The sequence below is a fragment of the Anopheles bellator genome, chromosome 1 (assembly GCF_943735745.2).
Source record: "Anopheles bellator chromosome 1, idAnoBellAS_SP24_06.2, whole genome shotgun sequence".
NCBI lineage: Eukaryota > Metazoa > Arthropoda > Insecta > Diptera > Culicidae > Anopheles > Anopheles bellator.
The window spans coordinates 56,954,004-56,981,008 of NC_071285.1; the positions used below are offsets into that span (position 1 = coordinate 56,954,004).

General features: G+C 52.4%; 3 protein-coding genes across 3 annotated transcripts; 1 reads left to right on the top strand and 2 right to left on the bottom strand.

Annotated features, from left to right (window-relative positions):
- Positions 1-1,940: 1,940 nt before the first annotated feature.
- On the bottom strand, positions 1,941-3,047 carry LOC131215954 (uncharacterized). The gene is made up of 4 exons (XM_058210350.1): positions 2,962-3,047; positions 2,473-2,867; positions 2,069-2,402; positions 1,941-1,995 (listed from the first exon to the last, which is right to left on the bottom strand). The coding sequence occupies exons 1-4, from the start codon at positions 3,045-3,047 to the stop codon at positions 1,941-1,943; spliced, it is 870 nt and encodes a 289-aa protein (XP_058066333.1).
- Positions 3,048-11,808: 8,761 nt separating this feature from the next.
- Positions 11,809-12,701, top strand: LOC131205365 (ras-related protein Rap-2b-like). Its single transcript, XM_058197437.1, has 2 exons — positions 11,809-12,309; positions 12,369-12,701. The coding sequence occupies exons 1-2, from the start codon at positions 11,809-11,811 to the stop codon at positions 12,699-12,701; spliced, it is 834 nt and encodes a 277-aa protein (XP_058053420.1).
- Positions 12,702-14,997: 2,296 nt separating this feature from the next.
- On the bottom strand, positions 14,998-26,134 carry LOC131205531 (sodium-dependent dopamine transporter). Its single transcript, XM_058197661.1, has 8 exons — positions 26,059-26,134; positions 20,248-20,532; positions 16,727-17,144; positions 16,279-16,656; positions 15,985-16,222; positions 15,694-15,922; positions 15,361-15,629; positions 14,998-15,292 (listed from the first exon to the last, which is right to left on the bottom strand). The coding sequence occupies exons 1-8, from the start codon at positions 26,132-26,134 to the stop codon at positions 15,179-15,181; spliced, it is 2,007 nt and encodes a 668-aa protein (XP_058053644.1). The 3' UTR covers positions 14,998-15,178.
- Positions 26,135-27,005: the final 871 nt, after the last annotated feature.

The window sequence follows — 27,005 nt, forward strand, 5'->3', positions numbered from 1 at the left end:
TGCGCGCGCGGCACCCTTTGGCGCTGTGATGTAGTCGTAGTAGCCGTTTGTAGGACAACCCCCGTCGATCGGCCAGCCAGCCGACGCCGATCTTTGGGGCGACATACTTTTGCTTGCTGTGGCTCGACACCCGCCGGAGGGGCGAGTTCTTCCAAACGGCGGCCCCGCTCGGCTCGCCCTGGCTTTTCGGCTTTCGACACTCGACCCGTGGGCGAATTGGCTCAGTGCGATTATTCAACACGTGTTATGCAGTCGCAGCGCAGACGCTTCAGCTTCATTGTGTATGTGCTGGAGGCGCGCCGGTTCGTCGCTTACTGCAACTTGAGGGCACGACGAGCGCACTGTAGATCCACCGATTAAGGCTACTGGGACCGGTTGGAGTTGGTACGGCCGGTGGATCAGCTGTGGCCAGTGACCAATTATCGCGATGCGCGATTGGCCCACAATATCTTCCGCGGAGTAGTAGGGGATACATTCCTGACCGACTGTTGTTTTGGACACCACGGTGATTGGCCCCACCAGCAGGCCGCGGACGTTTTGGAGCATGACTGGAGCATGCAATTGCGGCCGTAAAACGGAGGCAACGGATCGTTTTTTTCCCCAGCCACGTTTTGGACGTTGTTCGTGTTTCTAAAGTGGACCGATTGGCGATGATCGAAAGTTGGACATTTAGTCGCGGGCTGACGACACTACCACAACCGCTGGTCGGGACCGGAACTCGTGTAGGTTATGTTTCGCGATGACCTTGAACCTTTCGACGTGATTCGGGAATGCTGTAACCTTGAACACTCGAAGAGGAAAGTAAAACAGCGTGACTAGCGTTGGAATCCGCGTAATGCCAGGCATTGCCAGGCACCAATCTACGGATTGAAATCGCAATAATTTAGTTCTCGTGTGGAATTCGAAACCCGAGAGAGAGAGAGAGAGAGAGAGCGAATAAACGGTTTATTGATTCGAATTTCGTGGGTCCACATTCCATCGCGATGGCAAACAAAAATCGCATCAAGAATCCAATATCCGGGCTGCACCCACGGACGGGCCGGGTTTCCTGTTGCGCGCGTGTGTTTGTGTTGGTGGCATGGCCTTCCGCTACCACCCTATGCCACCTTCACCGTATCGATGTTTAATTTCTAATTTCATTTCGGGAACTTTCGGGACGATCGAACGCCACGTTGTTTGAACCGTTTGCAGCAGATTGCTTATCCTTTCCGGTGACAAACTGAGCCCGTGGCGTGTAATGAGTCACGATTCCGTTCACCGAGACACACGCGGGTCGTGCTGTTCCCGAAAGTTCACGTTGCAGTATGTCTAGGTACACCTGCGGGACCCATCTGTCTCGACTGTCATGGGCTCATAACGTCCACAACCCGGTCGACAACCGCGAGATGGAATCGCGCGTGCCAACGTGAGCCGGTCCCGTAAATAGCGACGTCCTCGGGTCGCGTGTCTACTGGAGGACTCCCGATCACAAACGTGCACCGAAACACGATACAATCACTTAGTGGCTTTGCAAGCCGATATGTGAAGATAATCGAACGATGCGTAAGAGGCGGAGGCGGAGAGAGATACGAAATCGAAAATCGGTAATACAATATGCGTTGTCAGAGAGCTACAGTTTTGTGACACGTTTACAACAGCGTGCCCGGCGGCGACATTGATCACTTCACGTGTCTGGCAGACGCTCCGATGCTCCGGGGTCGTCATACCCTTCCGGTTCGGTTATCGATGACGCGCGCGGAGCATCACTTACGGTGGCCTGAGCCAATATCAATCTGTGGCCATGGGTGCCCGTTGACATCATAAATCTCTGTCGGCTTGTCACAGGAAAAGGAATCAATTCCCCATAGTGCTGCATAAACAATCATATTTTTATTACTTTCCGCACCTTGGAGGCTCAGCTTTTCAGCCTTAAAATTCGGTTCCTTTTCCTGTTAACCAGATCAGTTGTACGGGAAGCTGCTCGAAGTTTTGGCGAACAAATCTCCGATGAAGGTGCTTTCGGGGAGAGATAAAAAATGAAACCTGGTTAGCGGAGGAGCACCTGCGATCCAGGTCTGGATCCAGGTACCTTGTCTGGGGCATAAAGTACCCCATCTTGAAACCGGTTGGCCACGAGGTAACGGGTCGGCTGGTCGGGCAGACGTACGGATTGGCGATGGCCGGAAAGTCGTACCAGAACGCGGCATTGTAGAACTCGGGACAGAGCCCGTGCGACGTTTTGGCACCGGCCGCAAACTGAAACCAGCCACAGTAACCCATCAGCCAGTCCTTGTGGCAGACGCGCCGGGTCGTCCCGTAGTCGACGCTCGTGTGGATACACTGCACGATGGTGGCCGAGTCCTGGACGCTCAGTCCGGTGTAGGTCGTGTTCAGATCGAAACCCACCCCGACAGGATCACAGGCTAAGGAAGAAACGGAGGGTCCCGTTAGAAGCTCGATACCGATTCGAAGACTCTCCCGGGAAGAGATTACCGTCGATTCGGGCCAGCTTTAGGGAAGCCATGTTCCGGCCCGCCTGAAACGCGATCGGTGCACCGAGACTGAACGCGTACAGCATGCCCTTCGCTGGCACGAACCCGAAGGCGATCAGCTGGCGTAGCTTTTTCTCCAGAGTCCGTGCCACGGGATCCACCTGCGTGACGACGGCCAGGTAGTCGAGGTTCGCGGCGATGGCACTGTAGTCTATGCAGAGGATGCAACCCTTGCGCAGGATGATGAAGTTGTTGAGTGCGTTGCTGACCCACTGGGTCGACGAGCAGCCCTCCATCCAGCCGTGGATGACCACCACGAACGGGTCCGTTGCCTTGCAGCCAAAAGCGGCGAAGTTTGTGTCCGTGGTCGATTGCTGCTGGAAGGTGTTCGTGTTCCTGCAACCCCGTTATCCTTCACGTTAGTTCTGTTCTACACTGGAAAGCTGATTCGGAGCGCAATTTGAATCCGTGTCGATCCGGTTGCACGTACCAGTTGTAGATTTGGAAGAAAATTACTGTGTCGTAATCGTAGCTTGTGGTACCGAGATTGGCCTCACTGACACTAACAGCCGCCATTAGGGCAAGCCACACGAATGAGCGCATTTTCCGTTCCGTTGTCAAACGATAGTATCTAATTCCAATTACAAACCGTTGTGCTACGGTGTCCTGTGCACGAATCACTATGGCTTGCAACCCCTTAAAAAGGTAGCGAAAAATTTACACTCTTCTCCAGTTCAGCGACCGGCAGCGAATGTGACGAGGCAATTTTTGGGCTGCACATTTGAAGCAGTATTTATACCTTCGCCTCGTCTCAGGGGAATGTCCTGTTGCACATTTTTGCATGCTTCAAGCGGCACGTGTACGACCTAAAAAGAACCCGCTCAAAACCTGATCCTTCGGTTTGGTCTTATTCTTTTTGCATCGCAAAGTGAGTTCTTTGATTCTGAGGCATCGACTTTTTGTGATCTTCTTCGCCACCGCCCGTGACGTCGGTCCGATTCTCGCGAACTGCTTTGCCATTTGTGTTTTGCTCGGTGCACTTTTGCGATACCGCTTCTCGAAAACTTCATTTTTAATTCTCTGCCCTCCAGTTGTTGTTCTGATCGACCTCTTCCGAGAGAGAGAGCTTCGAATCTGCCTGTTGGCCGGTCGGGCTTTGGATTTTTGCAATTTTCTGCTGTATTTTTGGTCGTTTGGTCGATGGGGATGAGAGAAAACAAATTTTAATGTAATGAAGCTGTAAATTCAAAAGCTTTCAAAAAGGTTCAAAGGATTTCACTGATCGAACGTCATATGTTGGCAAGGGAAGGGCTACCGTAATCGTAAGGACTGATTCGGAGAAATAATCGCGAAACGTAATCTACATGTAATGTCCCAGAAGGGACCAGAATTACATAACCACAAGCTCCGTTCGGTGACAGATCGCGTGCTGCGCGGAGTAATACCGATTTGTTAGAATAAAGTGTTCTGATGCCAAATTAACGTTTCCAAAACAGACAACGGTTCGTTTCGTTTGGCGGATTGACTTTGTCCGCTGGCTGGCAGGTGGTTTCGTGGAAAAGATAATTATTTTTTGCTCCCGTTACCAATGGTGTCCTGCGGCCAGCGGACGAGCCCTTTTCCAAGCTTTTCAAGCTTCCAAGGACGAGCTTTTCCAATAATACTTGTATAGATAGCAAACCTGGCACAATTCTCTTTGTGATGTTCCTGTGTGCGTTTCCATTTTTGGGGTATTTACACAAATGTCTCTCATTGGAGAGTTACCAGACTTTAATTCGCAAACTAATGCAAACACCCGTTTGAAACCCGTTTCGTTGGGACCGTTGGCAACGGTGCGCCAACCCTGCCCTCGGAACCTGTTGCGCCTGTGAGGTAGGCAACTTTCTGCACCATGTCGTGTACGTTGCCACATCAAACGGAAAGCTCGGGAGGGAAAGTAACATGTTTGACAATTTTCCTTTTTTCTGCTCCGATCACCGGCCCGGGGATACGTTGGGCTCTCTCTCGCGGTGGTCTCGGAACCGTTTTCCGATGATTAAAAACCGATGCACAGCAAGTCACAAGCACATGACACACTGCGATGATTGCTATGTCGTGCACGGTATCTTTTTCGCTGTGAATTGCCTGTCTCTCTCGCGCACCTTCTAAACCTCTCTTTTCCACACGATAAGACGTGCGAACTCCCATTCGCTTCCAAAGTGTGCGAGTGGAAAATAGGTTACACGCAAGGCGATTACGTTAAAAAAGTTTTTCCAACAGATTACCTATCGAAGGTTCCAGAAGTGTTAAAGCACGAAATCTTAAATGAACGATCTGTCCATCTACCTGTTGGACGAGCTTTAATGCCCGCCTGACGGAAAACTCGGATCGTTGGAAATGTTTAGCTTCTGTTTTCCATCATCCGGAACCGCCCATGATGATAGTATTGGCAATCTATCTTGTTACGCGGCTCGTCCGTAGCGTAAATTGCATTCGCAACAACTCGCAACGCCGGCGTGTTCCGCATAAAATACGAGCTTTTCCGTTGGCCGTCGGTCGCTTATCGTGGGGAATGTGGTTCATCATATCCTGGTACGAGGCCGCTGTTTTACCCCTCATCAGATCAGTATTGATTTAATTTCGTGCTGGTCACAGTTTACAGTGCCATCTCCAGTTCGAGTAATGTGGTACCGGTCTACTGAAAGCCTACTGCGCTGTGACCGTGAAACAATGCTGATAGTACCAGAACCCAGACCATTTTCGGAGTGAAACAGAAATCCATTTCCTTTGCCACCACAACAAAGGAGCCGATGATGGATGCGCGCCACATTCTTTTTACGGGGTGTACGGCTAAAATCACAAACCGTATCCTGACCGGGCGGGTACCGCACACCACCACCATCACCACGGAGAACCCGGTTCACGAACCCCGGCGAAAGTGCAGGAAAATCTCCACAACGACGCCGGGACGCCAGGACGCCCGGTGGCGGAAAAGTCGAATTCGAATTCGGGTCGCCAAAGTCCGAAGTGATTGCTTGCTTCGGTCGGGTTCGCTCTCTCGGCAAGGATCGGTGTGCGTGAGCAAACGGCATGCGAAGCCGAGCGAATGAGCATAATTCGTGGCGTACGGCTATAAAGGCCGGAGTGCTTCGACTTTCCGGTATCACTCGTTGCAGGACGTCCGTCCGGTTGAGCAACCATTTCCGCCGCCGCCGCGAACCAAAGCTGTCCGAAGTGTCCCGCGTCCCAGTGCTGAAGGGTGTTTGTTGAAGATTTGAACTAACATTTGGCAGCGAAAGCGTAACTTCTTCGGAGCCGGGAAAATTTGAGAAAATCTGTGAAAACTTTTCCAGACTACCCAGAAAAAAAAAATAGCCTCGCTATCGCCCGGAATCAGCACTCAAAGTTTGTGAAAAGTCCAGATAAGCAGCCAGATGGTTTATTGCACAGCCAACTAAGGGTGCACGACGGTGGTCGACGACCGAGTGACAGTAAAGTGTATCGCGTCATCCGTGCAACAGCGGGTTGTTTGAAGTGTTAATTAACTACGGCCCACCCGCATGTGGTCCGCACGCCACGAGCGAACGAGTTTTCCGCAGTTTACGGCGGAAGGAGTTGCGTGAAGCGCATCGATAAGCCCCCATCGAAAAGACACCGTCCACACCAGGAAGTGATCGTCAGACCTTCGGTTTTATGGTTGCATCGTGAAATTATTATTACCATAATCATCGTCCTTCGCCGGTCATCTGAGAGGCGGCGCCCAGACCGCCCGGAGAGACACCGTGACCAGATCGACGTCACAGCCACGAATCAACCACAAAACAGAGTACGTTGAAGCAAATGATCCACTCTGTTGTGGGGGTTTACATTACAAATTCTTAGAACGGGCCGGGGCCATAGCTTGTTCTCTCGATTCTCGGATTATTGTCACCAAAATGGCGACAGGTTTGGACACTCTTCGCCAGAGATTACTGTGTGCCAAGGGTGTGGACTTTTCGTCGAACTCCTTCGAGCCCACTTGGGGCGTGGACCTGGATCTTTATGACTTTCTATGGAGATAAGCGCAACAAAACGATTCTTTTCGCGAGGATGCTAAAATCGTGCGCATATTTTAAGATTGTAATTGTTTCCTCCGTAATATTCATTTGTTTATGAATAATTCCACGCCCCAGGCGTACCAGGTGGCTCCCATTCCCGGGCGACGGTAACCCATTAGTATGCCCGATGTTCAATGGAATCCCAACCGCGTATTTAAAAGCAAATAAAATTACAAATAATGAGCAAGAAATAATTAAATGTTGAGGCTGCCACCGGCACCGTGCATATTTTGGAGCGTGAAAAAGGTAACCACCGTCGTGGTGGTGGAAAATTAACCATTTTCCCCGAAGCTGGACGGTTTTTTGGGGGCCCCAACAGGAGTGCGCCAGGATTCTTCGGAACAGAAGAGGCGTTTCCGGGGCTCTTATTGCGGTTGACTCCTGTCCTGGCCGGTGGAGGAAACATTTTCCAGAAGCAAACATTTTAATTAAAAAAATCCAAGAATTCAGCACCATTTTGGAGTGTAGTTTAGGGAATGAAAAGTTGTGCGAGCCGCGAATTTTGAACACCCGACGCATCCGATCTTCGTTTGCGTTTGGAGCGCCGAAAGTCTACTACATCGGCCCGGGCGTCGAGCGGGGGCATCTTGCCATCTTGACACCCCTTGAGCTGCTCGTAACCATCCGTGGCTCCCGTGGAACGTAAGGGATGCACGGTCGAGTAACATTCTGGGAAAGGAGAAAACTCTACGGTACCGGGCTTCTTGGAAAGCGCTCCAGCGTCACGCTGTCGCCCATCGCCTTCGTCCGACTCCGGCGGTCTGTCTGGAAGTCTGGCCTGGCTTGCGGCGTGAACAACGGTACCGAAGGCTCTCTCCCGGGTTGGCTTACGATTGAGATGAGCCGAGGAGCGAAACAGCTCACTCGCACCCTGCTCCACCGTCAGGATCTCTTCCGGGAAGCGAAGCGTGCGGTGCCGCACCCAGCATTCAAATGGGACGGTTTTGTGGATCATATTTGCTTAATCTTTTTTTTTTGTTTGCCCTCACCGCCAGATAACTGTGTGCGGTCCATTAGATTATTTACTAGCGTTTTCCCGGCGAAGGGTCCTTTCATCATCTTCGCCCGCGGGTCCGTGTGTCCGCGTGTGTTTGGGACCGGAGTTCCGACGTTGTGCAGAGTGCCGAGTTCGTTTGCCTTTCTGAACTTGATTATTAAAATCATACTTCGAATTCACGCGACAAATGGAGGACACTTAACTGGGTCCTGGGTCTTATTTTCGGCGTCGTCGATGGCAGGGCGCGTGAAGCGTGAAGCTTGTAGTACAGTGTAAAGCCATTAGCCAACTACACCAAACCAAAGAGGACCCCGTGGCCCCTTGTGCTTGTCGCAGGAAATGGCAAACCCGGACGACGGCACTACGGGGAAACAAAAAATTCATTTCGGACGTGGCGGACGAGAATGCAAAATCTGCAACGCAAAAAAGGAACGCCAAAAAAAAACAATAGAAAAAGCACGGGAAAGGTAAAAAGATCAGACCCTCTTCAAAGCGTGGCAACTTCATTATTGGCACCTCCCAGCAACGGGCGTGTGTCCTTCTCCTCGGCGCCGCTTTTGTCCAAAATGGCTTCAGTTATTAATTTCATCCTCGTCCTCGTCCGCAAAACGAAACAATGGGGAGGCCCATTGTTAGCCGGGGGCCAGCTTCGGTGGCGGACGACAGTGCCCTGGTTTGCCCTGGTTTGTGCCTTGGCCATATTGTTGAACAATCGAACCACTTCTGCGATCGATGCAGGAAAGAGTGAGTTTCCCGAGCAGAATGGCTAATAATGGTTTCTTCTGGGGGGGCGCAGGTAGTCAATTCAAATCACACCGCTATGCTTTTTATTTAGCGGAAGTTTCGTGGAAAGCACCTTCCCCGAAGTGTTTCGTCTCGCCTGGTTCAGCCCGGTTCAGTCCGGTTACAAAATGGAAAACACTATTCCCTGGCTAGCTGACCGGCTAAAACTTACCATGCGCCTCCATTAAAGAAAGGCGGCTAATCAATGCGTTAAGCTACGTGACACCGGTCCGTCTTCGGCTGAGAACCAATCTTTGCTCAGTTCGCTCGTAAAAGTGTCGATGAAATTAATCTTGTGTGCGTCGCCCGACTGAGGCCATCCTTGGGGGGGCGGCAAAAAGGAGAAGCTATGACTTTCCCTTGCTCCAGGTCTTCCCGGCGAACCGGTCCAGGACCTTCTATGGACGGCGTCCGTATGTTGGGCGCTTGTTTGAGTGTTATCGAATGAAATCGCTTATCGTCGATAACAACATCGTGTGAAGGCGAGACGACGAAACACGACACCGTGGTGTAACCGTGCCCCCTTGTGGTCCTGTTGTCCCGGACCGGTGTGCCCCCATTCAAACCCCTTTTTCCAGCAGAGCAGATCGCCACCGATGATGCCATCGTCCGGCTGGCTGGCTGGTTGGCTGGATCCCCGGAGCTTGCCAGTGATTCGCCAGTGGAGAGCCGATGGCCGATGTTGCCCTCAATAAACTGCCGCTGCAGAGAATATTCTCGCTGCCCTAGTTCCGTGCATCATCTGCATGGCTTCTGGGGGCCGCGTTCGAATTGCAAAGCCATGTTTGCGCCGCGAGCATGACTTGCCGGCGCAGCAGGACTCCGTTCAATATGCCGTGGAATGCACTTGCAGCCAATCTTAATTCCCCAGGACCCGATAAAGTACTTTCACACTCCGATTCCCATCCCAGGCGAACTGTGTAGCCAGCTGGGCCGGTGGGGTTACTTTGCAGAAATTCAAGATTCATCACCCGTCGTCGTCATCGCCTTGGTAAGACACAGCGCCATGTGGCGCGGTCCCGTTAAGGCGGAAGTGTTGCTCCCAGCATGCCGTAAGGAGGTTAACGGGGGCAGGGCAGGACTCTGCAGCCGTGGAGGAGAGCGTGTGACATACATAATGAATTTTGTGACCCCAACCATCGATGGAAAATCCCGGCCTTTTTGCTGTTGTTGTTCGGACCTGCACTGTACCGGCCGATCTGATGGCCCATTATTTTCCGCTCAGCAAGACATCCACTGCGATAATTAGGGCTCTAGCGTTGAATGCTGTATCACCATCTTTCATCATTGAAAGGTGATTCAATTTCATTTATCAATCATTTCAGGTCATAGCAACCAGTGCCCAGGACTCTATGAAAATGGCTGACTGATTTCTGACACTCATATTTAGAGTTTTCATCGGGCAACTGTACCCCTGAACCTGAAACTTTCGTGATGTGAATACCAACGTTTGAATATCCGTTTAAAGGGGATGCGAAATTTTTCGCTTTCTCTTTTTCAACGTGTGGTTAATTAGCACCGTTTGATAGCGACAGGACAGCAAACGCGCACCAATATCCTGCGGGCGCTCAGGTATTGGCCGCGTGCCGGTATGCGCGCCGATGGTCGATGATGAAATCAATTTGAATGCGGCAAAATACGTGCGACACGTGTACCGATCCCGATGAGGACGGTTCCTTTTTTGTCTGTCCGTGACACGGGGCCTAATTCCAAGAACCCGGTATGTAAATTCAATCGAGCGCTTAAACGCTTCCCCTGGCACTGGCTGGCCGACGGTCGATCGGTCCATCGGTCGGTGTGTGGCTTCTCGCATTTATTATCAGTGCTACAATTGATAATACTCTCGGTCGGTCCGGCATTTTTTTCCCTCTTTGTTGCGCCTCCACGCGGCGACGGTCCGATGTTTTCTCGGCTTTTCCCATCCACTGCCGGCAGCCTCCCGCCGGCCATCCGGGGCATCGTTGGCACGCACCGGAAATGAAATGTTGATTGATTCCGTCACCGCCCGCGCGCCGCCTCCGGGTGCCGGGTTTGCAGTTTGCAGGCTCATGTTTGACCCAGAAGGCGGGTGGGTGGTGGTCCCGGGCACGTGTTCATCGATGAAAAGTCACGTCGTTCACGACTTCTTTGCCCTTTGCCCGCGGTTCCTACACGAAATTAGCCGCAAGGCACACGGATCTGTGGCCCATCGATGGACACTTTAATTGCTTGCCAGCTGTCCGCCATATTGGCCGACATATTGCGCTTCCGTGTGCTCAGGACCCGAACCGGGGGCAAATCGAAATCGAAATAATGCAAATATCTGCAAACTCGGAGTATGAACTCTCCCACTTCAGGTCCGGCGAAGGTCCAGCCGAGCCCCGGGGCCATCAAGCGTTGGACATTTCGTGGAAACTGCACAATTGAAGCAAATTATCCGAATTTCCATACAAGGGTGCGGGTAAATAGCAATCTCACGCGTGACGTGGTTCGTTCCATCGGTACGAACCGGTTCAGTGGCCAAGTGCACCCACACAAAAAGGGGAAGACGACACCGAAGGACGAAATTCGTAAGAATCCTAAAAACAAAACACAGCCCACCTGCGGCCCGTGAGTGGTCGTAGGTCGTCGACGAAAAAGGAATACGGCCACTTTGCGCGCTGTTTTCGGGGTGCGGGTTCGTTTGGCCCAGAAAAGTTTCGGAAACCTTCGAACTTTGCAGAACCCACACTCTGCCCCCTTATAAGGCGTACTACAAAGCCTACGGGCGATAAACGGCAACAACTCCTACATTTTAAGGGGCCTTTAAAGAGGGGGTACCTGTGATTTGAAACATGTTTTTGTAATAAATTTCAAGCGCTGTCGCAACGGTTGTTGTGAACGGGTTTTCGGAGCACCTTCTGCGGCGTGTCCTTCTTGTCAATTGCTTACGCTGCCGACGCTGCCGATAACCGACACGCTTCGCTTGATGAATACCTTCCGCCATCTTGTTTCTGGTCGGGGGCTGCTTCGATGGAGCGAAACCGGCGCGATGAATGGCCCGCCAGACGATATGGTGATCGATGCGCCACGGTCCGGTGAAACCCTCCCAAAAAGGCATCACTTAACGAAGGCACAAAGATACCTCGGTTCCGGTTAGTCATCCGCAGGACAATGGCAGAGCACTGCGGTGGTGGTCCGCGTAGATAGCATATTTCTATGGGATCCCTTTTTTTTGGGAGCCTCGCCGCCGTCACGCCGTAACGCCTACTAGGATCCGTGGGGAAGACCTGTATTTAAGGACCCTTATTTTTAATTCCACAGCTCGGCAGCTCTCGGGTTGGTTTTTTTTGTGGAGGACTCCTGCGTAAATGTACAACCCAGGCACTGATGGGATTCTGTTCCGTTCACTTTCAGCTTTGTCAGCCAGTTCCCAGCTCGCTCGTCTCGGGCCCTTCCTTCGACCACAGTGTGCGCACTTCCGGGGCGCACGGACACCGCCACAATTGCGCTCCTTGATGCGATGCCGGGAACGTGCCACCGGCTACGGATCCCGTCGCTCGTGCTGAGTCGCTCCTCGAAGGGGGCCAGCGGTGGTCCCCCGTCGGCAACGGTCTCCGCATCGGCGGCTTGTACCGGCGGTGAGGATGATGATATCTTCCGGTACGACGGGCTCGGTGGCCCCTCGTCACCGCCGGCAACCGCCTCGACGGCGACGGTCAAGAAGGAGCGCCACCGGGTCACGATGATGGGTGCGGCGCGCGTCGGCAAGTCGTCCATCATCTCGCAGTTCCTGTACGAGAAGTACCTGTCGCGGTACAAGCAAACCATCGAGGAGATGCATCGCGGCGAGTACGAGCTGCCGGACGGGTCCAGCCTGACGCTGGACATCCTCGACACGTCCGGCTCGTACCAGTTTCCGGCCATGCGGGCCCTCTCGATCAACACGAGCGGTGCGTTCATCCTGGTGTACGCCGTGGACGACGAGGAGACCTGGAACGAGGTCGAACGGTTGCGCGAACAGGTTGGTTCCCATTGATTCCGATGTGTCCTGGGCATCCGATAACGATTTCTGTTTTGTAGATCATTTCCGTGCGCGGCTCCCGGGTACCGATCGTGATCGTCGGCAACAAGGCGGACGTGCCGGAGGAGCAGCGCCAGGTGACGTTCAAGGTGGCCCGCTCGCGGGTCCTGCTCGAGTGGGGCTGCGGGTATGCCGAGTGTTCGGCCAAGAACAACGAGGGCATCCTGACGGTTTTCAAGCAGCTGCTGCGCCAGGCGAACATCGAGTACAACCTGAGCCCGGCCGTGCGGCGTCGCCGGAAGTCGCTGCCCAGCTACACCGGCGGCTCGAATCCGGCCCGCAGCAACTCCGCCCGGTACTACCTGAAGCGGCACTCGTGCTCCGTCCAGTGAGCGGTGAGCACAACGCACAACGAGGAGGCGACAACGCTTCGCACCAAAGATTCAGACATCGACAGGGACATTTCGACTGGAGTGGCTCGGTTTCACCGTTACATTGTTGGGCACGTCTTTTGGCATCATGTTGTAGAACGAGCACGGAAAGCGGTGCAGCGAGCCTGCTTGGGCGTTGGTTCCGTTTGGACGAATTTACATGTTTGTAGCGCGATCTACACGAGATCCCTGTGGAGTCGCTTTTTGGGTAGGCCAATTGTTGTTGTTTGTACCGTAGCCAGGAAGCGGGTGATCTTGGGTTTTTATATACATGTAACTTTGCTAAATAGTCGACCAGCAGCAGCAGCAGCAGCAGCAGCGCCACACGCTGCATGTTTGGTGTGGTTTAGGTGTAACCCTGAGGACTTTCGATTGTGTCCACGATGAACTCCTTAAATGTACCCTAATGCAGCAGTGTACAGTGTGTTGACGTGCCGGGTTTGAGATTGAAGAGCGGTTTCCATTGCATGAACTGATACTAACGTAAGGGCTTGAAGATTTGCGAAGCTATGATAGAACTGGTACTCAACTGCAGGACTTTTTGCGCGATGGATCGCGTTTGACACTTTTACGCTAAAAAAAACTATACAAAACTAAACCAAAGCAGCGCTCGACGTTCTGAACGTTATACCTAAATATATGATTCTTATACAACTTTTGCGTGCGTCCTGCGGTTTCCCACTGACTCTTCCGATGCCCGAAAGGTAAACAAACGTCAGCCGAGGGTTCAACTGTCAAATCAAAACTTTATTATAAATCAAATCAAACACTGCACTGCAATCAATCAAAGGGAGAGAGAGATGTGGGTTATGCTCCGACAAACGTTCGTTCGAGACCCGGCAAGGAGTTCCCTATACACACTGCACCTCGCTCACTAATACTGTGTTCACTCTTATCCCTTTTACGGGTTTCGATTATGTTTCATGCCCTAGATGAGAGCGCGCCCGCGCTTCGTTGTGACTGATTTGGCACGCGGGATCCGGCGCGGGCGTGCGGATTCCGGGATGCTCCGGGGGTTGTCCCACACAAAAACTGGGGAACACATTGCTGTTTGTTGCGCCCACTGGCTGCTGGTGGTGGTGGATGGATGGATCCGAGTCAGAGCGACGGAGTCCGGAGTGCCGTGTGGCGGAGCCGACAGTCAGCCAACGTCCCGCCAATGGCTGTGTCTGGCGGGAGGCAGCTGCAACCGAGCTCGGTACCACTGTCGTGTCGGACCCATCCATCTTCCCACGGGGCGCAAGTTATTGGTGTTTCTTTTTCCATTTTTTTTTTCCTCGGCCCTCGGGTCCTAACGGTCGATACTACTGAACCGGCTGGCGGTTGGCCACCAACCACTAACTCTACTCTGTGTGTATGTTGTGATGAAGCTTAATTTACCGTTAAAGCTATCCAGCGCGAAAAGCATCTCTCCTCCCGATGGTGGGTCTCTACGGTAACTTCTAACATACTACTCACGACGCAATATCCTGTCCTGGCACCGTAACGCACGTTACTCCTTGGTGTAACCAGAAGAAAAGCTTCGAAAGCTTCTTTCCTGCAAGCTTTAAGTTTACTGCCTGGTGGAAAGGATTCGTTTTGGGAAATCAAAATGGGGTCGGGAAAAGCGGGAAAACCGTTTTCACTCCGTTGCCGAGATGAGCTTTATGGCTGTGAGGGAAAGCTCATCTCGGCAGCTCTGGCTGACTGTGAAACGGTCACCCTTACGAGGATCCTACACTATTCGATCGTCGATAAACGAAAATGATGAAGAGTTCGCGGTGAACGTCCTGACTCCGACTCCAGTTCCGGTTGTTGCGAGACTCTCAGCTAAACTCTACTAAACCAACCAACGCTCCATCTCGTAGACTTTCAACTATTTGCTATTGCTTGTGTAACGCGTGGGTAAATTCAAACTATTAGTCCACTCTTTCCTTCCTGTTTCCTGTCCATAATTGTAGCTAAGGGCAAACTTAAACACAACAATGAAAATCGCTCCGTTCAGCGTTCGATCGCCAGAGTCTCTTCCCCGTGGTGGCTGTGGCTCTTATGTACAGGTAGCTGGCTCGGACCCAGCTCAGCCAACCTTTATGCCCGCCTCGTACGGGATTCCTTCTCGACCCTCATATTATCCTATACAGCATTTAAGATTTAAAGGGGGCTCAGACTGCTGATCAGGCTGCGTGACCGGCCTTGTTTCGGCCAGCAACCCTCACCATCGCCTGCCTCCTGAATGTGGATGCTACCAGAAATCGGCCGATCTCTGTCAACGTTTGTAACACTTACGTCCTAACGATGCGTCAACAGAACAGATGGGGTTTGGTGTTAAAACAAACTTCCTTTAAGCTTTAAGGTTATGGGGAAGGGAGCGGCGGCCACGATGGAGCCCGAAACGGGCGAAAAGGTGTTGCTTACACAAAGTAAATCGTGAACCGCGGCGATCGGAATCGAGAGCTCACTCAAACTTCCTCACCCTCGTCGGAATGCGTGAGCCGGACCTGGGCCGGCTCGGTCGTCACCCCGTTCACGGCCATCTGCTGATCGCGCCAGGGTGTGGTGAGAATCTTCATTCGCTAAAACCGAGATCGAGAGGTGTTAAAGGGTGTCAGATTAAAGAGCCAGCCCGGCACACACGACCCACCTTCCGGAAGCTGCCCGGTGTGACGAGGAGCTTGTAGCACGCCATCAGCGGTATCATGATCATGGACGAGCCCGCTATACACCAGCCGAGCACGTTGGCCCAGCCGGGGTAGATGTAGTCCTCGTAGCTGAGCGGCTCGTGCCCGATCAGCCCGTAGATGATGATGAACAGCAGAAACAGTGGGGCCACAAACTTCCAGCACACGCGCCAGTAGATGCCGGGCGCAAAGCCAATCATGTCCTTGATATCGTTGCAGAACCGTTCCGTGCCTGCGAGTGGTGAGTCACGTAACCAAGGGAACGTTGGCACCCTCAAACTCTCGACTATCCTTACCGTAGATCCACGAGACCGCGATCGATTCGAAGAGCACCGCTATCAGGATCGAATAGCCGGCCGCGTAACGATCGAGCAGCTGGAAGAAGTAGAATCCACCCTGCGTGCAGCTCGCCAAACCGACGACGAAGTACAGCGAGAACAGGCACGCCACAAAGATCTCCCGATTGCGCCCAATCTTGGGGAACTCGTCGCTCAGCGCCGTGATGATTGCCTCCGAGCCACCAAACTACGGGGAACGGGGGATCGTTAGTGTGTCGCAAGATCACAGGACGAGAGGGGCGATCATACCGAGCTGTCCAGGCCGAGGGTTAGCAGCATCATGAAGAAAATGAGTGCCCAAAAGATGCTCCCCGGCATGGTGGCGATCGCGGCCGGGTACACGACAAACACCAGGCCCGGTCCTTCGGTCGCCACATCCTGGATGCTTTGCCCGCTCGCGTGCGCCATGTAGCCCAGCACGGAGAAGATCACGAAGCCGGCCACGAAGCTGGTGGCCGAGTTTATCAGGCTGGTCAGCAGGGCGTCCCTGCGGAAGAAGGCACCGGTTAGGGAGAGGCCACAACGCACACCTACCGCACTCACTTGTAAACGTTGTTGTGGTATTTGTTGTACGAAGCGTACGCCAGCAGCACCCCGAAGCCGGGCCCGAGCGAGAAGAAGACTTGGGTGGCGGCATCCACCCAGACCTCCGCGTTGTAGATGACGTCAAAGTTGGGCCGCAGGTAGTACAGGATGCCCTCGGCCGACCCGGGCAGCGTGATGCCGCGCACGAGCAGGATCAACAGGACGGCGTACGGGAAGAGGGCCGTGAACCAGACCACCTTCCCCGAGGTGCTGATGCCCTTCCAGAGCGAGAAGTAGCAGATGAGGTACACCGCCAGCAGGCACAGCGCCATGTCCCACTTGATGGCGCCCAGATCGTGGATCCCCTCGCTCTTGTCCAGCTCCAGGATGTAGCGGCTGTAGCGAAAGAGGACGAGTTAGAAGCATTGCTTGCCTGCGGAACCTCATCGTAAAAGGCGGCGCCTACTTGAAGTACTCCGATGCAGCCGAGGCAAACTTGGACTCGTTGACGGCGGCCGTCGTGACGGTAGCGTTGGCCAGCAGAGTGGCGGTTTTGTTGCTGGCCACCCCCGCCGAACTGTTGTTGAAACCGAACGGTTTGCACTCGGCCGTGTTCCACGGGTTGGAGCAGTGGGTCCACGGGAGGCTGTCGGTGAAGGAGGCGAAGAAGAACCGCAGCGACCAGGCGATGATGACGTTGTAGTAGAAGTCGACGTAGAACGCGATCAGCACGACCGCGTACCCGATGCCCTTGAAGAGCGGCACCAGCCGGCCCCAGCAGGTGATGGCGCCCTTCCGGTTGAACTGCCCGAGCGCCAGCTCCATGTAGAACAGTGGGATGCCCCCCACCAGCAGCATGATGCCGTACGGAACGAGGAACGCACCTAGCCACCAGGGAGGGAGCGAGAGAATAGAATCAGAGCCCGGTCAGGAAGCGTGGAAAATTGCATAAATCTACCGTCCCGAAGGGCCTCCGGGACGCGAGATGATACTCTGCGACGATGGTCTAATAGCATTATTATTTCCTTTCTTTTTATTGACTTAATCCGACGGCGACAGCGAAGAAAGCCCAGAGAATGGTCGGACCCCGGACCCGGAGACACTTCATGCGAAGGGGACGGCCAATCCCTTCGCAATATTGTGGTGCCGGAGTGTGTACAGGGGCGAGTTAATAACAGGGGCTTAATGTCATCATTGCTGCGCTGTATCACTATCCTTCCTGGGCGAAGGCGCGAGCCGATAGCAAAATGTCTTTCGGCCCCGGAGAGGACGATTTATGAAAAGGATAAAAAGGGCGCCCATTCCGTAACCTAGGCCAACCGACGAGTGAGATTATGGCAAGCCACTGTTGGGTTTGTTTCTTACGTGAAGGCTAACTGTAAAAATGGCACTACTTTTGAAGAATCATGCACCGCCGAGGACGTGGCGCTGGATGTATTACGCGGTCACCCAATTCCGGTATCTCGCTTACCTAAGCAGCGGTCTATCGTTCCTTTGAACGTAACCCACCCGATCGCTTTATGAAGATAGTTCAGGCAGGCCACATAAATCCATCTCTTCGGGCTGTCCTTGATACCTGATTCGGGGGTGCGTCCGGTGCATTTTTCGTCGTTCGCACCACTCTCGTCTGGCTTCGTGTTGGATCGATTGAGCTGGGGATTGGCCGAGTGTGTCCTAGAACCCTAGATTCGACTCCGAGAGTCATGCGTCAATCAAGTCATGCGAGCATTTCGGTCAATCTTTTTTCCCCTCTATTGTCACAATTCTCAAGTGTCACAATTCTTTGCGCGATCGAAGATGGCTGAGATGCAGTTTTGACAGTTCAATCAATCATCCCGTCCAATTGAATCAAAAGCGAGGAGGTATTCGGTTGGCCGCCGATTTGTCCGTCAGACATCCAACATCTCCACCGTTACAGGTCACCGTGCACGGCCATCCATTTTGATGCTAATGCCACCGCCGAGATGCCGGAACAGTTTTCTCCCATTATCGTGCGCAACACTCTCGTCGATCGGTTCCGATCCGGTTGCTTTAGTGCTTCCCATTTTCTCTCAGAGTGCCTCGGAGTCACGGCCATTACCGGAACAGTGTTCAATAGAGTGTAAAAAACACAAAGACACCGATTGTACAAAAAAAAGCCCAAGAAGTAGACGCCAAGGATCTGGCGTGAGGGTTTCTGTGAGGGTCCGCTAAAAGTGCCATCGACTCGCCAGATCTCAACCTGTTGCTTCCCGAAGATAGCTGCAAGGAGTTTACACAATTTTCTTTTCATCGTCTCCCGGGGGCTTGCCTTCGGAAGCGCGCAACAAGTACGCGACCCACCAGATCCGAAGCAGTGTGATGAACGATTTGACTTCTTGAGAGCTCTCATAATTCATCCAACCACACAGCGCCGATGTGGCGATGTAGAAGTGGCCTTTATCGCGGCGTGATATTCCACAATTGACACCGTTCCGTGGGATTCAATCCCACGAGGCACGTTCCACAACAGCGAATCAGCGACGAAACCTTCTTCTGAGGGCTCGTCCATTCCCGGGCCCACTCCGCGGCACGGTCTTTAGTTCTTATTCATCGGCACCGACGCCGACCTCGGACCTGGTGGCAAAGTGTGCCTCTGGATTCTGGTTCGGCTCACGGCTGGCTGACTCCTGTGAATAAAGACATCAACGCCATTAGCGTGAAACTTTACGCTCCCCTCTCCTTCGCTAAAGTGGCCGGGCCGGGAAAAGAAGAAAGGACCGAGCCCACCGATTAGGAATGGGGAGGGAAAGTGGAAATTTCCGTTCCATGTCCGCCGCAGCACTCGCTGATGTGGGGTTTGCGTCGAGTTCTGGGGCGCTACGGCATGAGAATAAAATCCCCACAAGACGGACGGACGCCAAGCCTCCGGAAGGAAGGCACAAGAAAAGCAACCAGGATCCGTCGTGCCCGGTTCATTTCCCCACCCCGGTGGTTTCCGGTGGCGGATTAGGGGAACACGGTGGCCCGTCCAGGGTTGTCGGGTAAATCGCTGTTGTCACATACATTCCACTGATAATGTCCCCGCGTGTATGTGGCCAGTCTGAAGGCTCTGCTGCTGCTGTAGGCGATGGATGAAATTTGCCACGCTCGAGTGCCATTTGACCGTTCGCAGTCGGTTAACTCCCCGGCTGGCCGAACCGACCGAGGTCACCGGAATCGAAGCGGCCCCCGAAGTGCGTTCACTTGTAGTGCCCTGGACACGGATCGTGAATCAATTCCTTGGCCATGATTTATGTCCCCCCGCCCCCGGTAATACGGAGCGGATTAAGCCTCACAACTTGTTACTCGTTATTTGTGTGTCCAGAACGGCACTGACTCTTATGGCTCGGGGTTCGTTTTTACAATCTCGCCTTGTTTGATATTGATTTAACGTCGGAAGTAAGTAACCCGTTCTTGGCAGACGGGGGTGACACTGGAACAGGTTGAACTTATCTACGGTTTTGCTTTCTCGATCACGATCTCTGGTGTGCTCACTCTGGGCCAAGTTTTCAGATTATAAAAGATCTGATGAAGAACTCCATTCCAAGTACGACATGAGATAATCCAATTTCATGCTCATTAAAGTCACACAATCACGCCCATAACACAAACCGAACATTAACATAACACTGTCCCTGTTGGAGCCTTTCGGGATGAGTATCAAAGTGTTGTTCGGTTGGGACGTCACCAGCAACATAGTTATAGGGGCCGCACTGGGTTGATGCTCCATGAAGTCAACCTCAACAACACATCGTCCTTCCCAAGCCCCCGGTACGAAGGAAAAGTTTGACAACGACGCAACGCGAGCGTTTCCCCTCGGCACTAATTTGGCCAGTGCTGCCGCTTCGCCAGTGTTCTCCGTCGAAATTGAATTCTTCCATCAATAATTAGCTATTAAACGACGTCGATACTACACAATCACCGACCGGTGGCAGGAAGAAATGAGATTTTCCATCACATTTTCCATGACGCGCTTCCGGAACTTACCACCACCGTTTTTGTAGCAGAGGTAGGGGAACCGCCACACGTTGGCCAGATCGACGGCGAACCCGATGACGGACAGCAGGAAGTCCACCTTGCCGCTCCAGGTTTCGCGCTGCTCGCCATCGGCCAGCTCGCTGCCGTTGCGGGGCAGCAGGCCCGGCCGGCTCTTCGCCTTGATCTGGCCGACGGTGGTCATCGCCAGGGCAGTCTCCTCGCCGTCCCCGTCACCGCCGAGCCCGTTTTCGGGTCCACCGTTCAGCTCCTTCAAAGCGTCCCCGTCGATGGAATCTGGTATGGAAGAAAGGGAACAGAAATTGTGACATTGCTAATTGTGTTACGGTGCAGGGAGCTAGCTACCAGTGCCGCCGTCACCCGCCCCGAGTATTCCTGAGGAGCGGAATCGGTTTGGTAACAATTTTTCGAAAGCATATCACGAATATTGACGCTGGTGCGCTCTCCGCACGTTTTGTTGACACATCCAGGCCCACTTGGACCAGTGCACCCCGGGCAGAGCCTCCATCAAGAATGGAGTGTTCAAAATTTGAAGAGCATGCTAATAATAGAACTCCTCAGCCATCAGGGTGTCCACGGCCCACCACAGCAGGCCGGCTGGAGAGTCGTTGGTCAGCTGTGGGATTGTGTTCGTCCTTCCGCCGACGAGCCGGTCCTCTCTCCCGAACGGGAGGTCCTCCAAATTGACAAAGTGTTTGGTAATGTTTTTGATGTTTTATCCCGGTGCTGCTGGAGCGGACCTCAATGGGGCACCGACGACGACGACCATCATCAGGCATCATCGATAACACCTCCACGTCGTCACCGTCACCAGCTCGTGTAAAGGACAACCCACTTCTCGCTCCATTAAAGACCTTCTCACAGGCGAGGCGACGGCTAATAGGAGCCAAATTTGCTTCCCCCTTGGTACAGGAAAATTGATTTTCCGCATACAGCGCCGGTGTGACAGCGACGACGATGACGACGACGTCACCAAGCATTTCGCTGGGATTGGGACAATTTGATTTAGTGCTCCGCACGGGCGTACTCTGTCCCATCATCGCGTCGTGCCGGTCTCGGTGGGTCGGGAAAATTATGAATTGGATGCCATGAATGTAAATGGTACTTCTCGATAAAAAAAAAACAGGAAGAAGGACTCATCCTGAGAACGCGTGAAAGAACAAAACCTGCCAACCAACCGCATCGGCATCGGGAGCCTAATACTTTCATCGTGGGGTGGGGCAGAGTTCGGAAAATGTTAAGTACTCCTAATTCGATTTCCAACCTCGCCCCTCTCCCTGTGGCACTTTCGCTTTTCGCCGCTCTCCGCAACCGCCAGGGCTCCAGGGGTTTCAGTTTCAAAGGCCTATTTGCCAATCAGCTTTGGTGCCTGCTCCTGCTGAGTGGTTCCCGGGAAACCGGACCGCACACATACATACACAAAGCCAGGCGGTGGCTCCTTTCTTTCTCTGTCGGGCCAGCATCGGGTTGGCCGGATCACAGGCCGATGAAAAACAGGCCTTCTCTTGCGCACCGTTCGGTTCACTATTTCGGTCATGATTTCCATTTCCGCAGCGGGGGCGTTGTTGGCGATGGGGATAAAAGAATTCGGTCGATATGGAAGCGACAAACCGCGGCCAACGACTACTTGAGGTAAGCTGTTCGATCCCATTGGGAAAACCCGACTGCTGTGGTTGGGTCGCTATGGGGAGAGCTAATCGGTAATCCGAACGCGAACCGGTTTGGGATTTTTGGGTTAAAACATTGGGCGAAATTTGTGACATTTTTATCCCCATTTAATTGTGGTCGTGTTCACTGTATTACCTGATTTTTCCTTTTTGCGACCCATTGGTAGAACTCGAACTACTCGATTCGCGGCGTCAATAATTTCGCTGGGTTTATTGCTCCAACTGCCACACTCTGCTTTGCATATCACAGTCCGGGCCGAGTTTAAGGTTTGATTTACGCGAGGTACATTCCTGACCCGCGGACGCTATAAAACACAGTGGACCACGTCACTTGATGCTGCTCGGGAACGGAAATTCAATTAAAACGCTCACTAAACTCGCACGCACGCTCGTCATTATTTAATCGTCACTTTTTTGCCTTTTGCGCAAGATTGGACGCGATCAGCTAAGGCGTGGTCCCGGACCTGCGGTCTACGAGTCTAGGGTCTTGGTCCTTAGTTCTTCTATCCTATCTGGGCTCGGTCTGCATCTTGGAGAGTTTGTCGCCCGCAGAGGCGTACCGCTTTCAACCCATTAAAGTCAATTTGTAGCTGTTGGGTTATAAAAAAGCGCTTCAAATTAAATTTGATACACTAATTACTCGCGTCTAGACGTGTAGCGAATAAATCAAAAGAACCGAGCGCACATAATTTACCTACACCTCGAGTTCATTATTCGATCTTAAACACACATGCTGGCGTACCGTGCAAAAAAATTAATAATTAATTAGTTTTACACCGCCTTTAGCGACACGCCGCTGCATATTTCACTTCGATCGCCGATACATTTTATTGCAGCAATCGTTTCGGAACGCAACTCCGGGTGGCGGGTTGGCAACCAACCGACTGGACGGCGATCACTTGGCGGACTTGAGAAGCAATTAGAAAACTCGTTCTCCAATGCAAGACCCTCGGTGCGCGTACGTTAAACCACAAAATTCAAGGCACGCAAATTTGTCCCGCGGAAAGGTCTCTCGCGAGGTCTCTCACGTCGGCTTACTAACTATTTGCAGCCACCTGTCCGAGGCGAACGATGGACAGTCCAATAGCTCGTCCAAGACCCGTCAAACATAATGACCTGGTATGGCTCTCTCGCGGCCTACAATCTTCGATCTTCGCGACTGAAGTGCACCGTCGGTTCAGTCGGCCGTGTCAAGTTACTATCCGTATGTTTCTCTCTACTACAAGGTGACCACCGAGGCACCCGATTGTCGTCGGAGCTTGTGCAACGGAGCAAAACACTAAATTGCACATAGAATTGAGTGTATTTAAAAAAAATCGTCAACCTTCACGGGTGTTCCGATTGGCTCGATTTAATTCACTACCCGTCGTCACTTCCGATCGGTGCACTTTTTGCCACATTCAATGACAGCTTTTCTGGCGGTTTCACCTCTCTGGCGGAATTGGAGAATAATTGTCTCGACTGACCGATCGCTCGTCCGGGCGCAATTCCGTCTTTTCCGTTTCCTTTTCTTAGGACTTTAAAATCCTTCCTTTCCAGAGTCTTTACGCGGGTCCGTTTTGGTTCTCGATCGTCTGAATAATGAATTTCGAAGCGGTACACCGCCTGGGGAATGAGAAATGATCTTCGGGCCACAATCTTGACCTTCAGCCTGAGCACCCGAGGGGGGGGGGGCAATCCCTCAGCTGGACACGGTAATGTCTCAGTCGATAGGAATTCTCTAGCGTCTGCTGACCGCGGCCGCCGACGCCCGCTTATGGAAATAGGAGCCGGCGGATCGAAGCTGGAGTGGAGATTTCGATGGGCATGAAAACCTGTTTCACTTCTCTCGAACCCCGAACCGTCCTTCGTTCGTTCTCGGTACGACGGCACTGCACCTGAATCGGAGTTGCCCACAGAGCGTAGGAGGAGTTCCTCACCCAAATCCCGATTCCACGGCGGATTAACTTCTTCTACGGGTGAGATCGTCTAGAGGTTTAAATTTAAAGAGCATTCTTTGAATGCTAATGTTTCCTATTTTAATCAACCTATTCAGCGGGGTTCAGGATTTTATTTCGGTCCTATCGGGTCGTATTCCAGATACGAGGAATACAGTTACTTTTCACTCGGGAACACAGAGGGACGATTAGGCTGGACAGATGTTTATGCTAAACTAACGATTCCGATTCGAACCATGTTTCAGTTTTACGATCGTCCCCGTATGTCACCGAGGCGCTCTGTTCAAGGTCCCTTCACTCACAAAACGTCTTCACTTTTAGCCGCCTCGTGGTGCACATTTATTTTACCGTACTGGAAATACACTTGTTCAAACGGGTGCACCGTCGGGGCCAAGCGTCGATCCTGCTTGAGCGCGACTCTGAAACCGACTAAACGAAAAGAACATCGAATTTAACGGGCAGAGCATGCCACCGCCGCCACCACCACCGTCGTCCGCGGAGCCTTGAGAAACTCTCGCGGGTGCTTGAAGCGCGGCCACCACCACTAACACGCGTTTCATTCTGATTCGGTCAACGAAAGCGAAAGCATATGCCCAGACGGAGATCGCCGATCGCCAAGGCGTGACACATCGGTCAAAAATGCATTGAAAAAAGGCTGAATTAAAAGGTGAGAGTGAATCGAAAAAATTAGAATTGAACCATGATTGGTTATATTTAATTCGTTTTCCACCCAGCTTTCCAGCTTGCTGCTTTCATTCCTCCATTAAAGTGTCAATCTGCGATACACGAACCGTGTTCTGTTCAGGAAAAATCAATCAACGACAAACAATTGAAGCTAGCAAATTTGGCCATCCAGGGACTATTAGTTTGTGATTGATGCCAGACCGAAAATCATTAGCATCGGAGTGTGACGGAGCCACCACCATCTTGCACTGACGTGCGGCGTAACTAGCGTTCTTCAAATCATGTTGGAACTCGGGAAACATATACAGCTCCCCCAACGATGGACCTGTTCAGCTGGGGTTTACTTTAATTTATAAGTGATATTACAGCCTTTACTACATTCCTTCAAACACTACACCCAACCTTTCAAGACAGTGTTAGTAGTTTTGTTGTTAATCTGGCCCTTTCAGTATTACGTCTGGTGGAACGTGATCCTTGGCTTTTGCGCTAAACAACCACAATGGCAAACCGCTCACCTTACGAATGTTTAACCGCAAACGAAACGTTAATCACCGACCACGTTTCGTGGCACGTGTTGAGTGGAATCCGTTGGTTAAAGATAAACATCCAAAAATTGAACCGTATGCTAAAATAATCCCTGAAGGAATTCACTTGCCTGGGCCGGAAATACATTTATTTTAATACTTCGTTTCATTCTCCGCGGTTTGGCCATGTAGGAATGTATTAATTTAATAAACCCGACGGAATCGGCGCTCAATTAAGCTTCCTCAATTTTCCAGCCACCCATCGCGGTGCAGCAAATTTCCGGCTCCGGCCAAACCACCACGGCGGAAATGGGAACAGTTTTTGTGGCAGACGAGGGGCACGCTTTTTCCTTCGGAACCCGACAGCGAGTCGGGCACTCATTTTCTTTCGCCTCCATTTCCCAGCAAACCGTGCAATGTTCCATCAGAGCCACGGGAACCACGGAAGCCACGCCAATTCAGTGCAGCTTCGCTAGATTAGCAGCGAAAACAATCAAAACCACAGATTTATAGCTCATTTCCTTCCCTGCTGCACCGCTGCCGCCCGGATTGCAATTCTAGAATTAAGGCGACGGCCCCTCCTTGACGTCCTTTCCCGTTGGGCCACGGTAATACGAGAAATCATCTGAAACCGCACCGCACAGCTCGGGACCTTGTTAAACTAACTGCACAAGTGGTATTTACAGCTGCCTGTTGCAGCGAAACGGTCGCAGGTCAGGTATTGCTGCTGTGGGCTGTTCGATTCCGATAGCCACCCGAAGCCACTAAGTACACACGAAGTCTGCTGCGAGTGGGCAAGTGCAGCGGGAAACGGAAATGGACTGAGGCACTTTTGTGGTAAACGATTGTTATATTTCGTTCCGGTAGTCCCGCCCAGGCCGGTGGGAAGGAAACCGACTAATTTGGCCACATACACTTCGGTCGCGGTGGGTTTTAGGAAGAAGAAAGCGGACTCAACGTCACGCTGCCTGCCGGCGGCACTGTACTGACCTGACGACTTGTCGGTGCTCTTCACTGGCGTTTCCAGCAGTCTCAGCTTCTCCCGTGGATCATCCAGCTCGAACATAGACTCGGTTACCTGTTTGGCCCACCGTCTTGAACAGATATTCGCGCGACCGGACCACGGATCCGACCCACCCAGCGGCTGACGGCTAATTTGCGGGATTCCTTAAGGGTTGCTCGTGACGATCTCCCGGAAATGGCCCTTCTTAGTTTTGCAACATGGTCCAGCGCGAGCACAATACGGTTCACTCTTGCAGCGCGCCCAGTCCAGAACCGCCCACCGTTTGATAGTTATTTGCCGGGGGTTTCTGCATAACGGGCACTATGCTTTGCCGAGAAATAAGATGCTTTAGTAGTAATGTTTCGTGGCGCACATAACGGGCAAAGGACAAATCGGCACCGGATGCTGGAAAATGTTTTTTTTCGGTTTCACAACCCAGACCAGCGGCTAGTTGGCCGTCTGACGGTCGTGCTAACAACTGCACACCAGCACACTCAGGGGGCAACCTAGCCGACACTTCCGGTTCCGGACTCCGACCTGACTGCCTGCTGCCACACAACTAGCGGCCAGCTTCGGCCGGCCGTGTCCTTTTATAGCGCAACCGGTGGCAACCGAAAGCCCAGGGACCGAACCCCGGCCGAATGGCGGGAAATTTGTCGGGAAAATGCTTTTCCGCCCATTTGCCGCACGCTGTCGGTTGCGGGACCGAAGCTGGAGGATGCCTTCCGGTTGGCAGCGGATGCGTGCTTTGAAGATCCGCACTGTGTTCCGCGAGCTTGGCAGAGAGATTCTTCTTAATTGAAATCTTTACGGCGAATCATTGTTTAAATTGTTCTCCTAGAATAGATCTAACTTTTTTTAAAGTATTTTTTTCTTTTTAAACCATCTCCAGACACATGTTAGCGAACGGATTACGTGTGGTGTGGTGAAATTC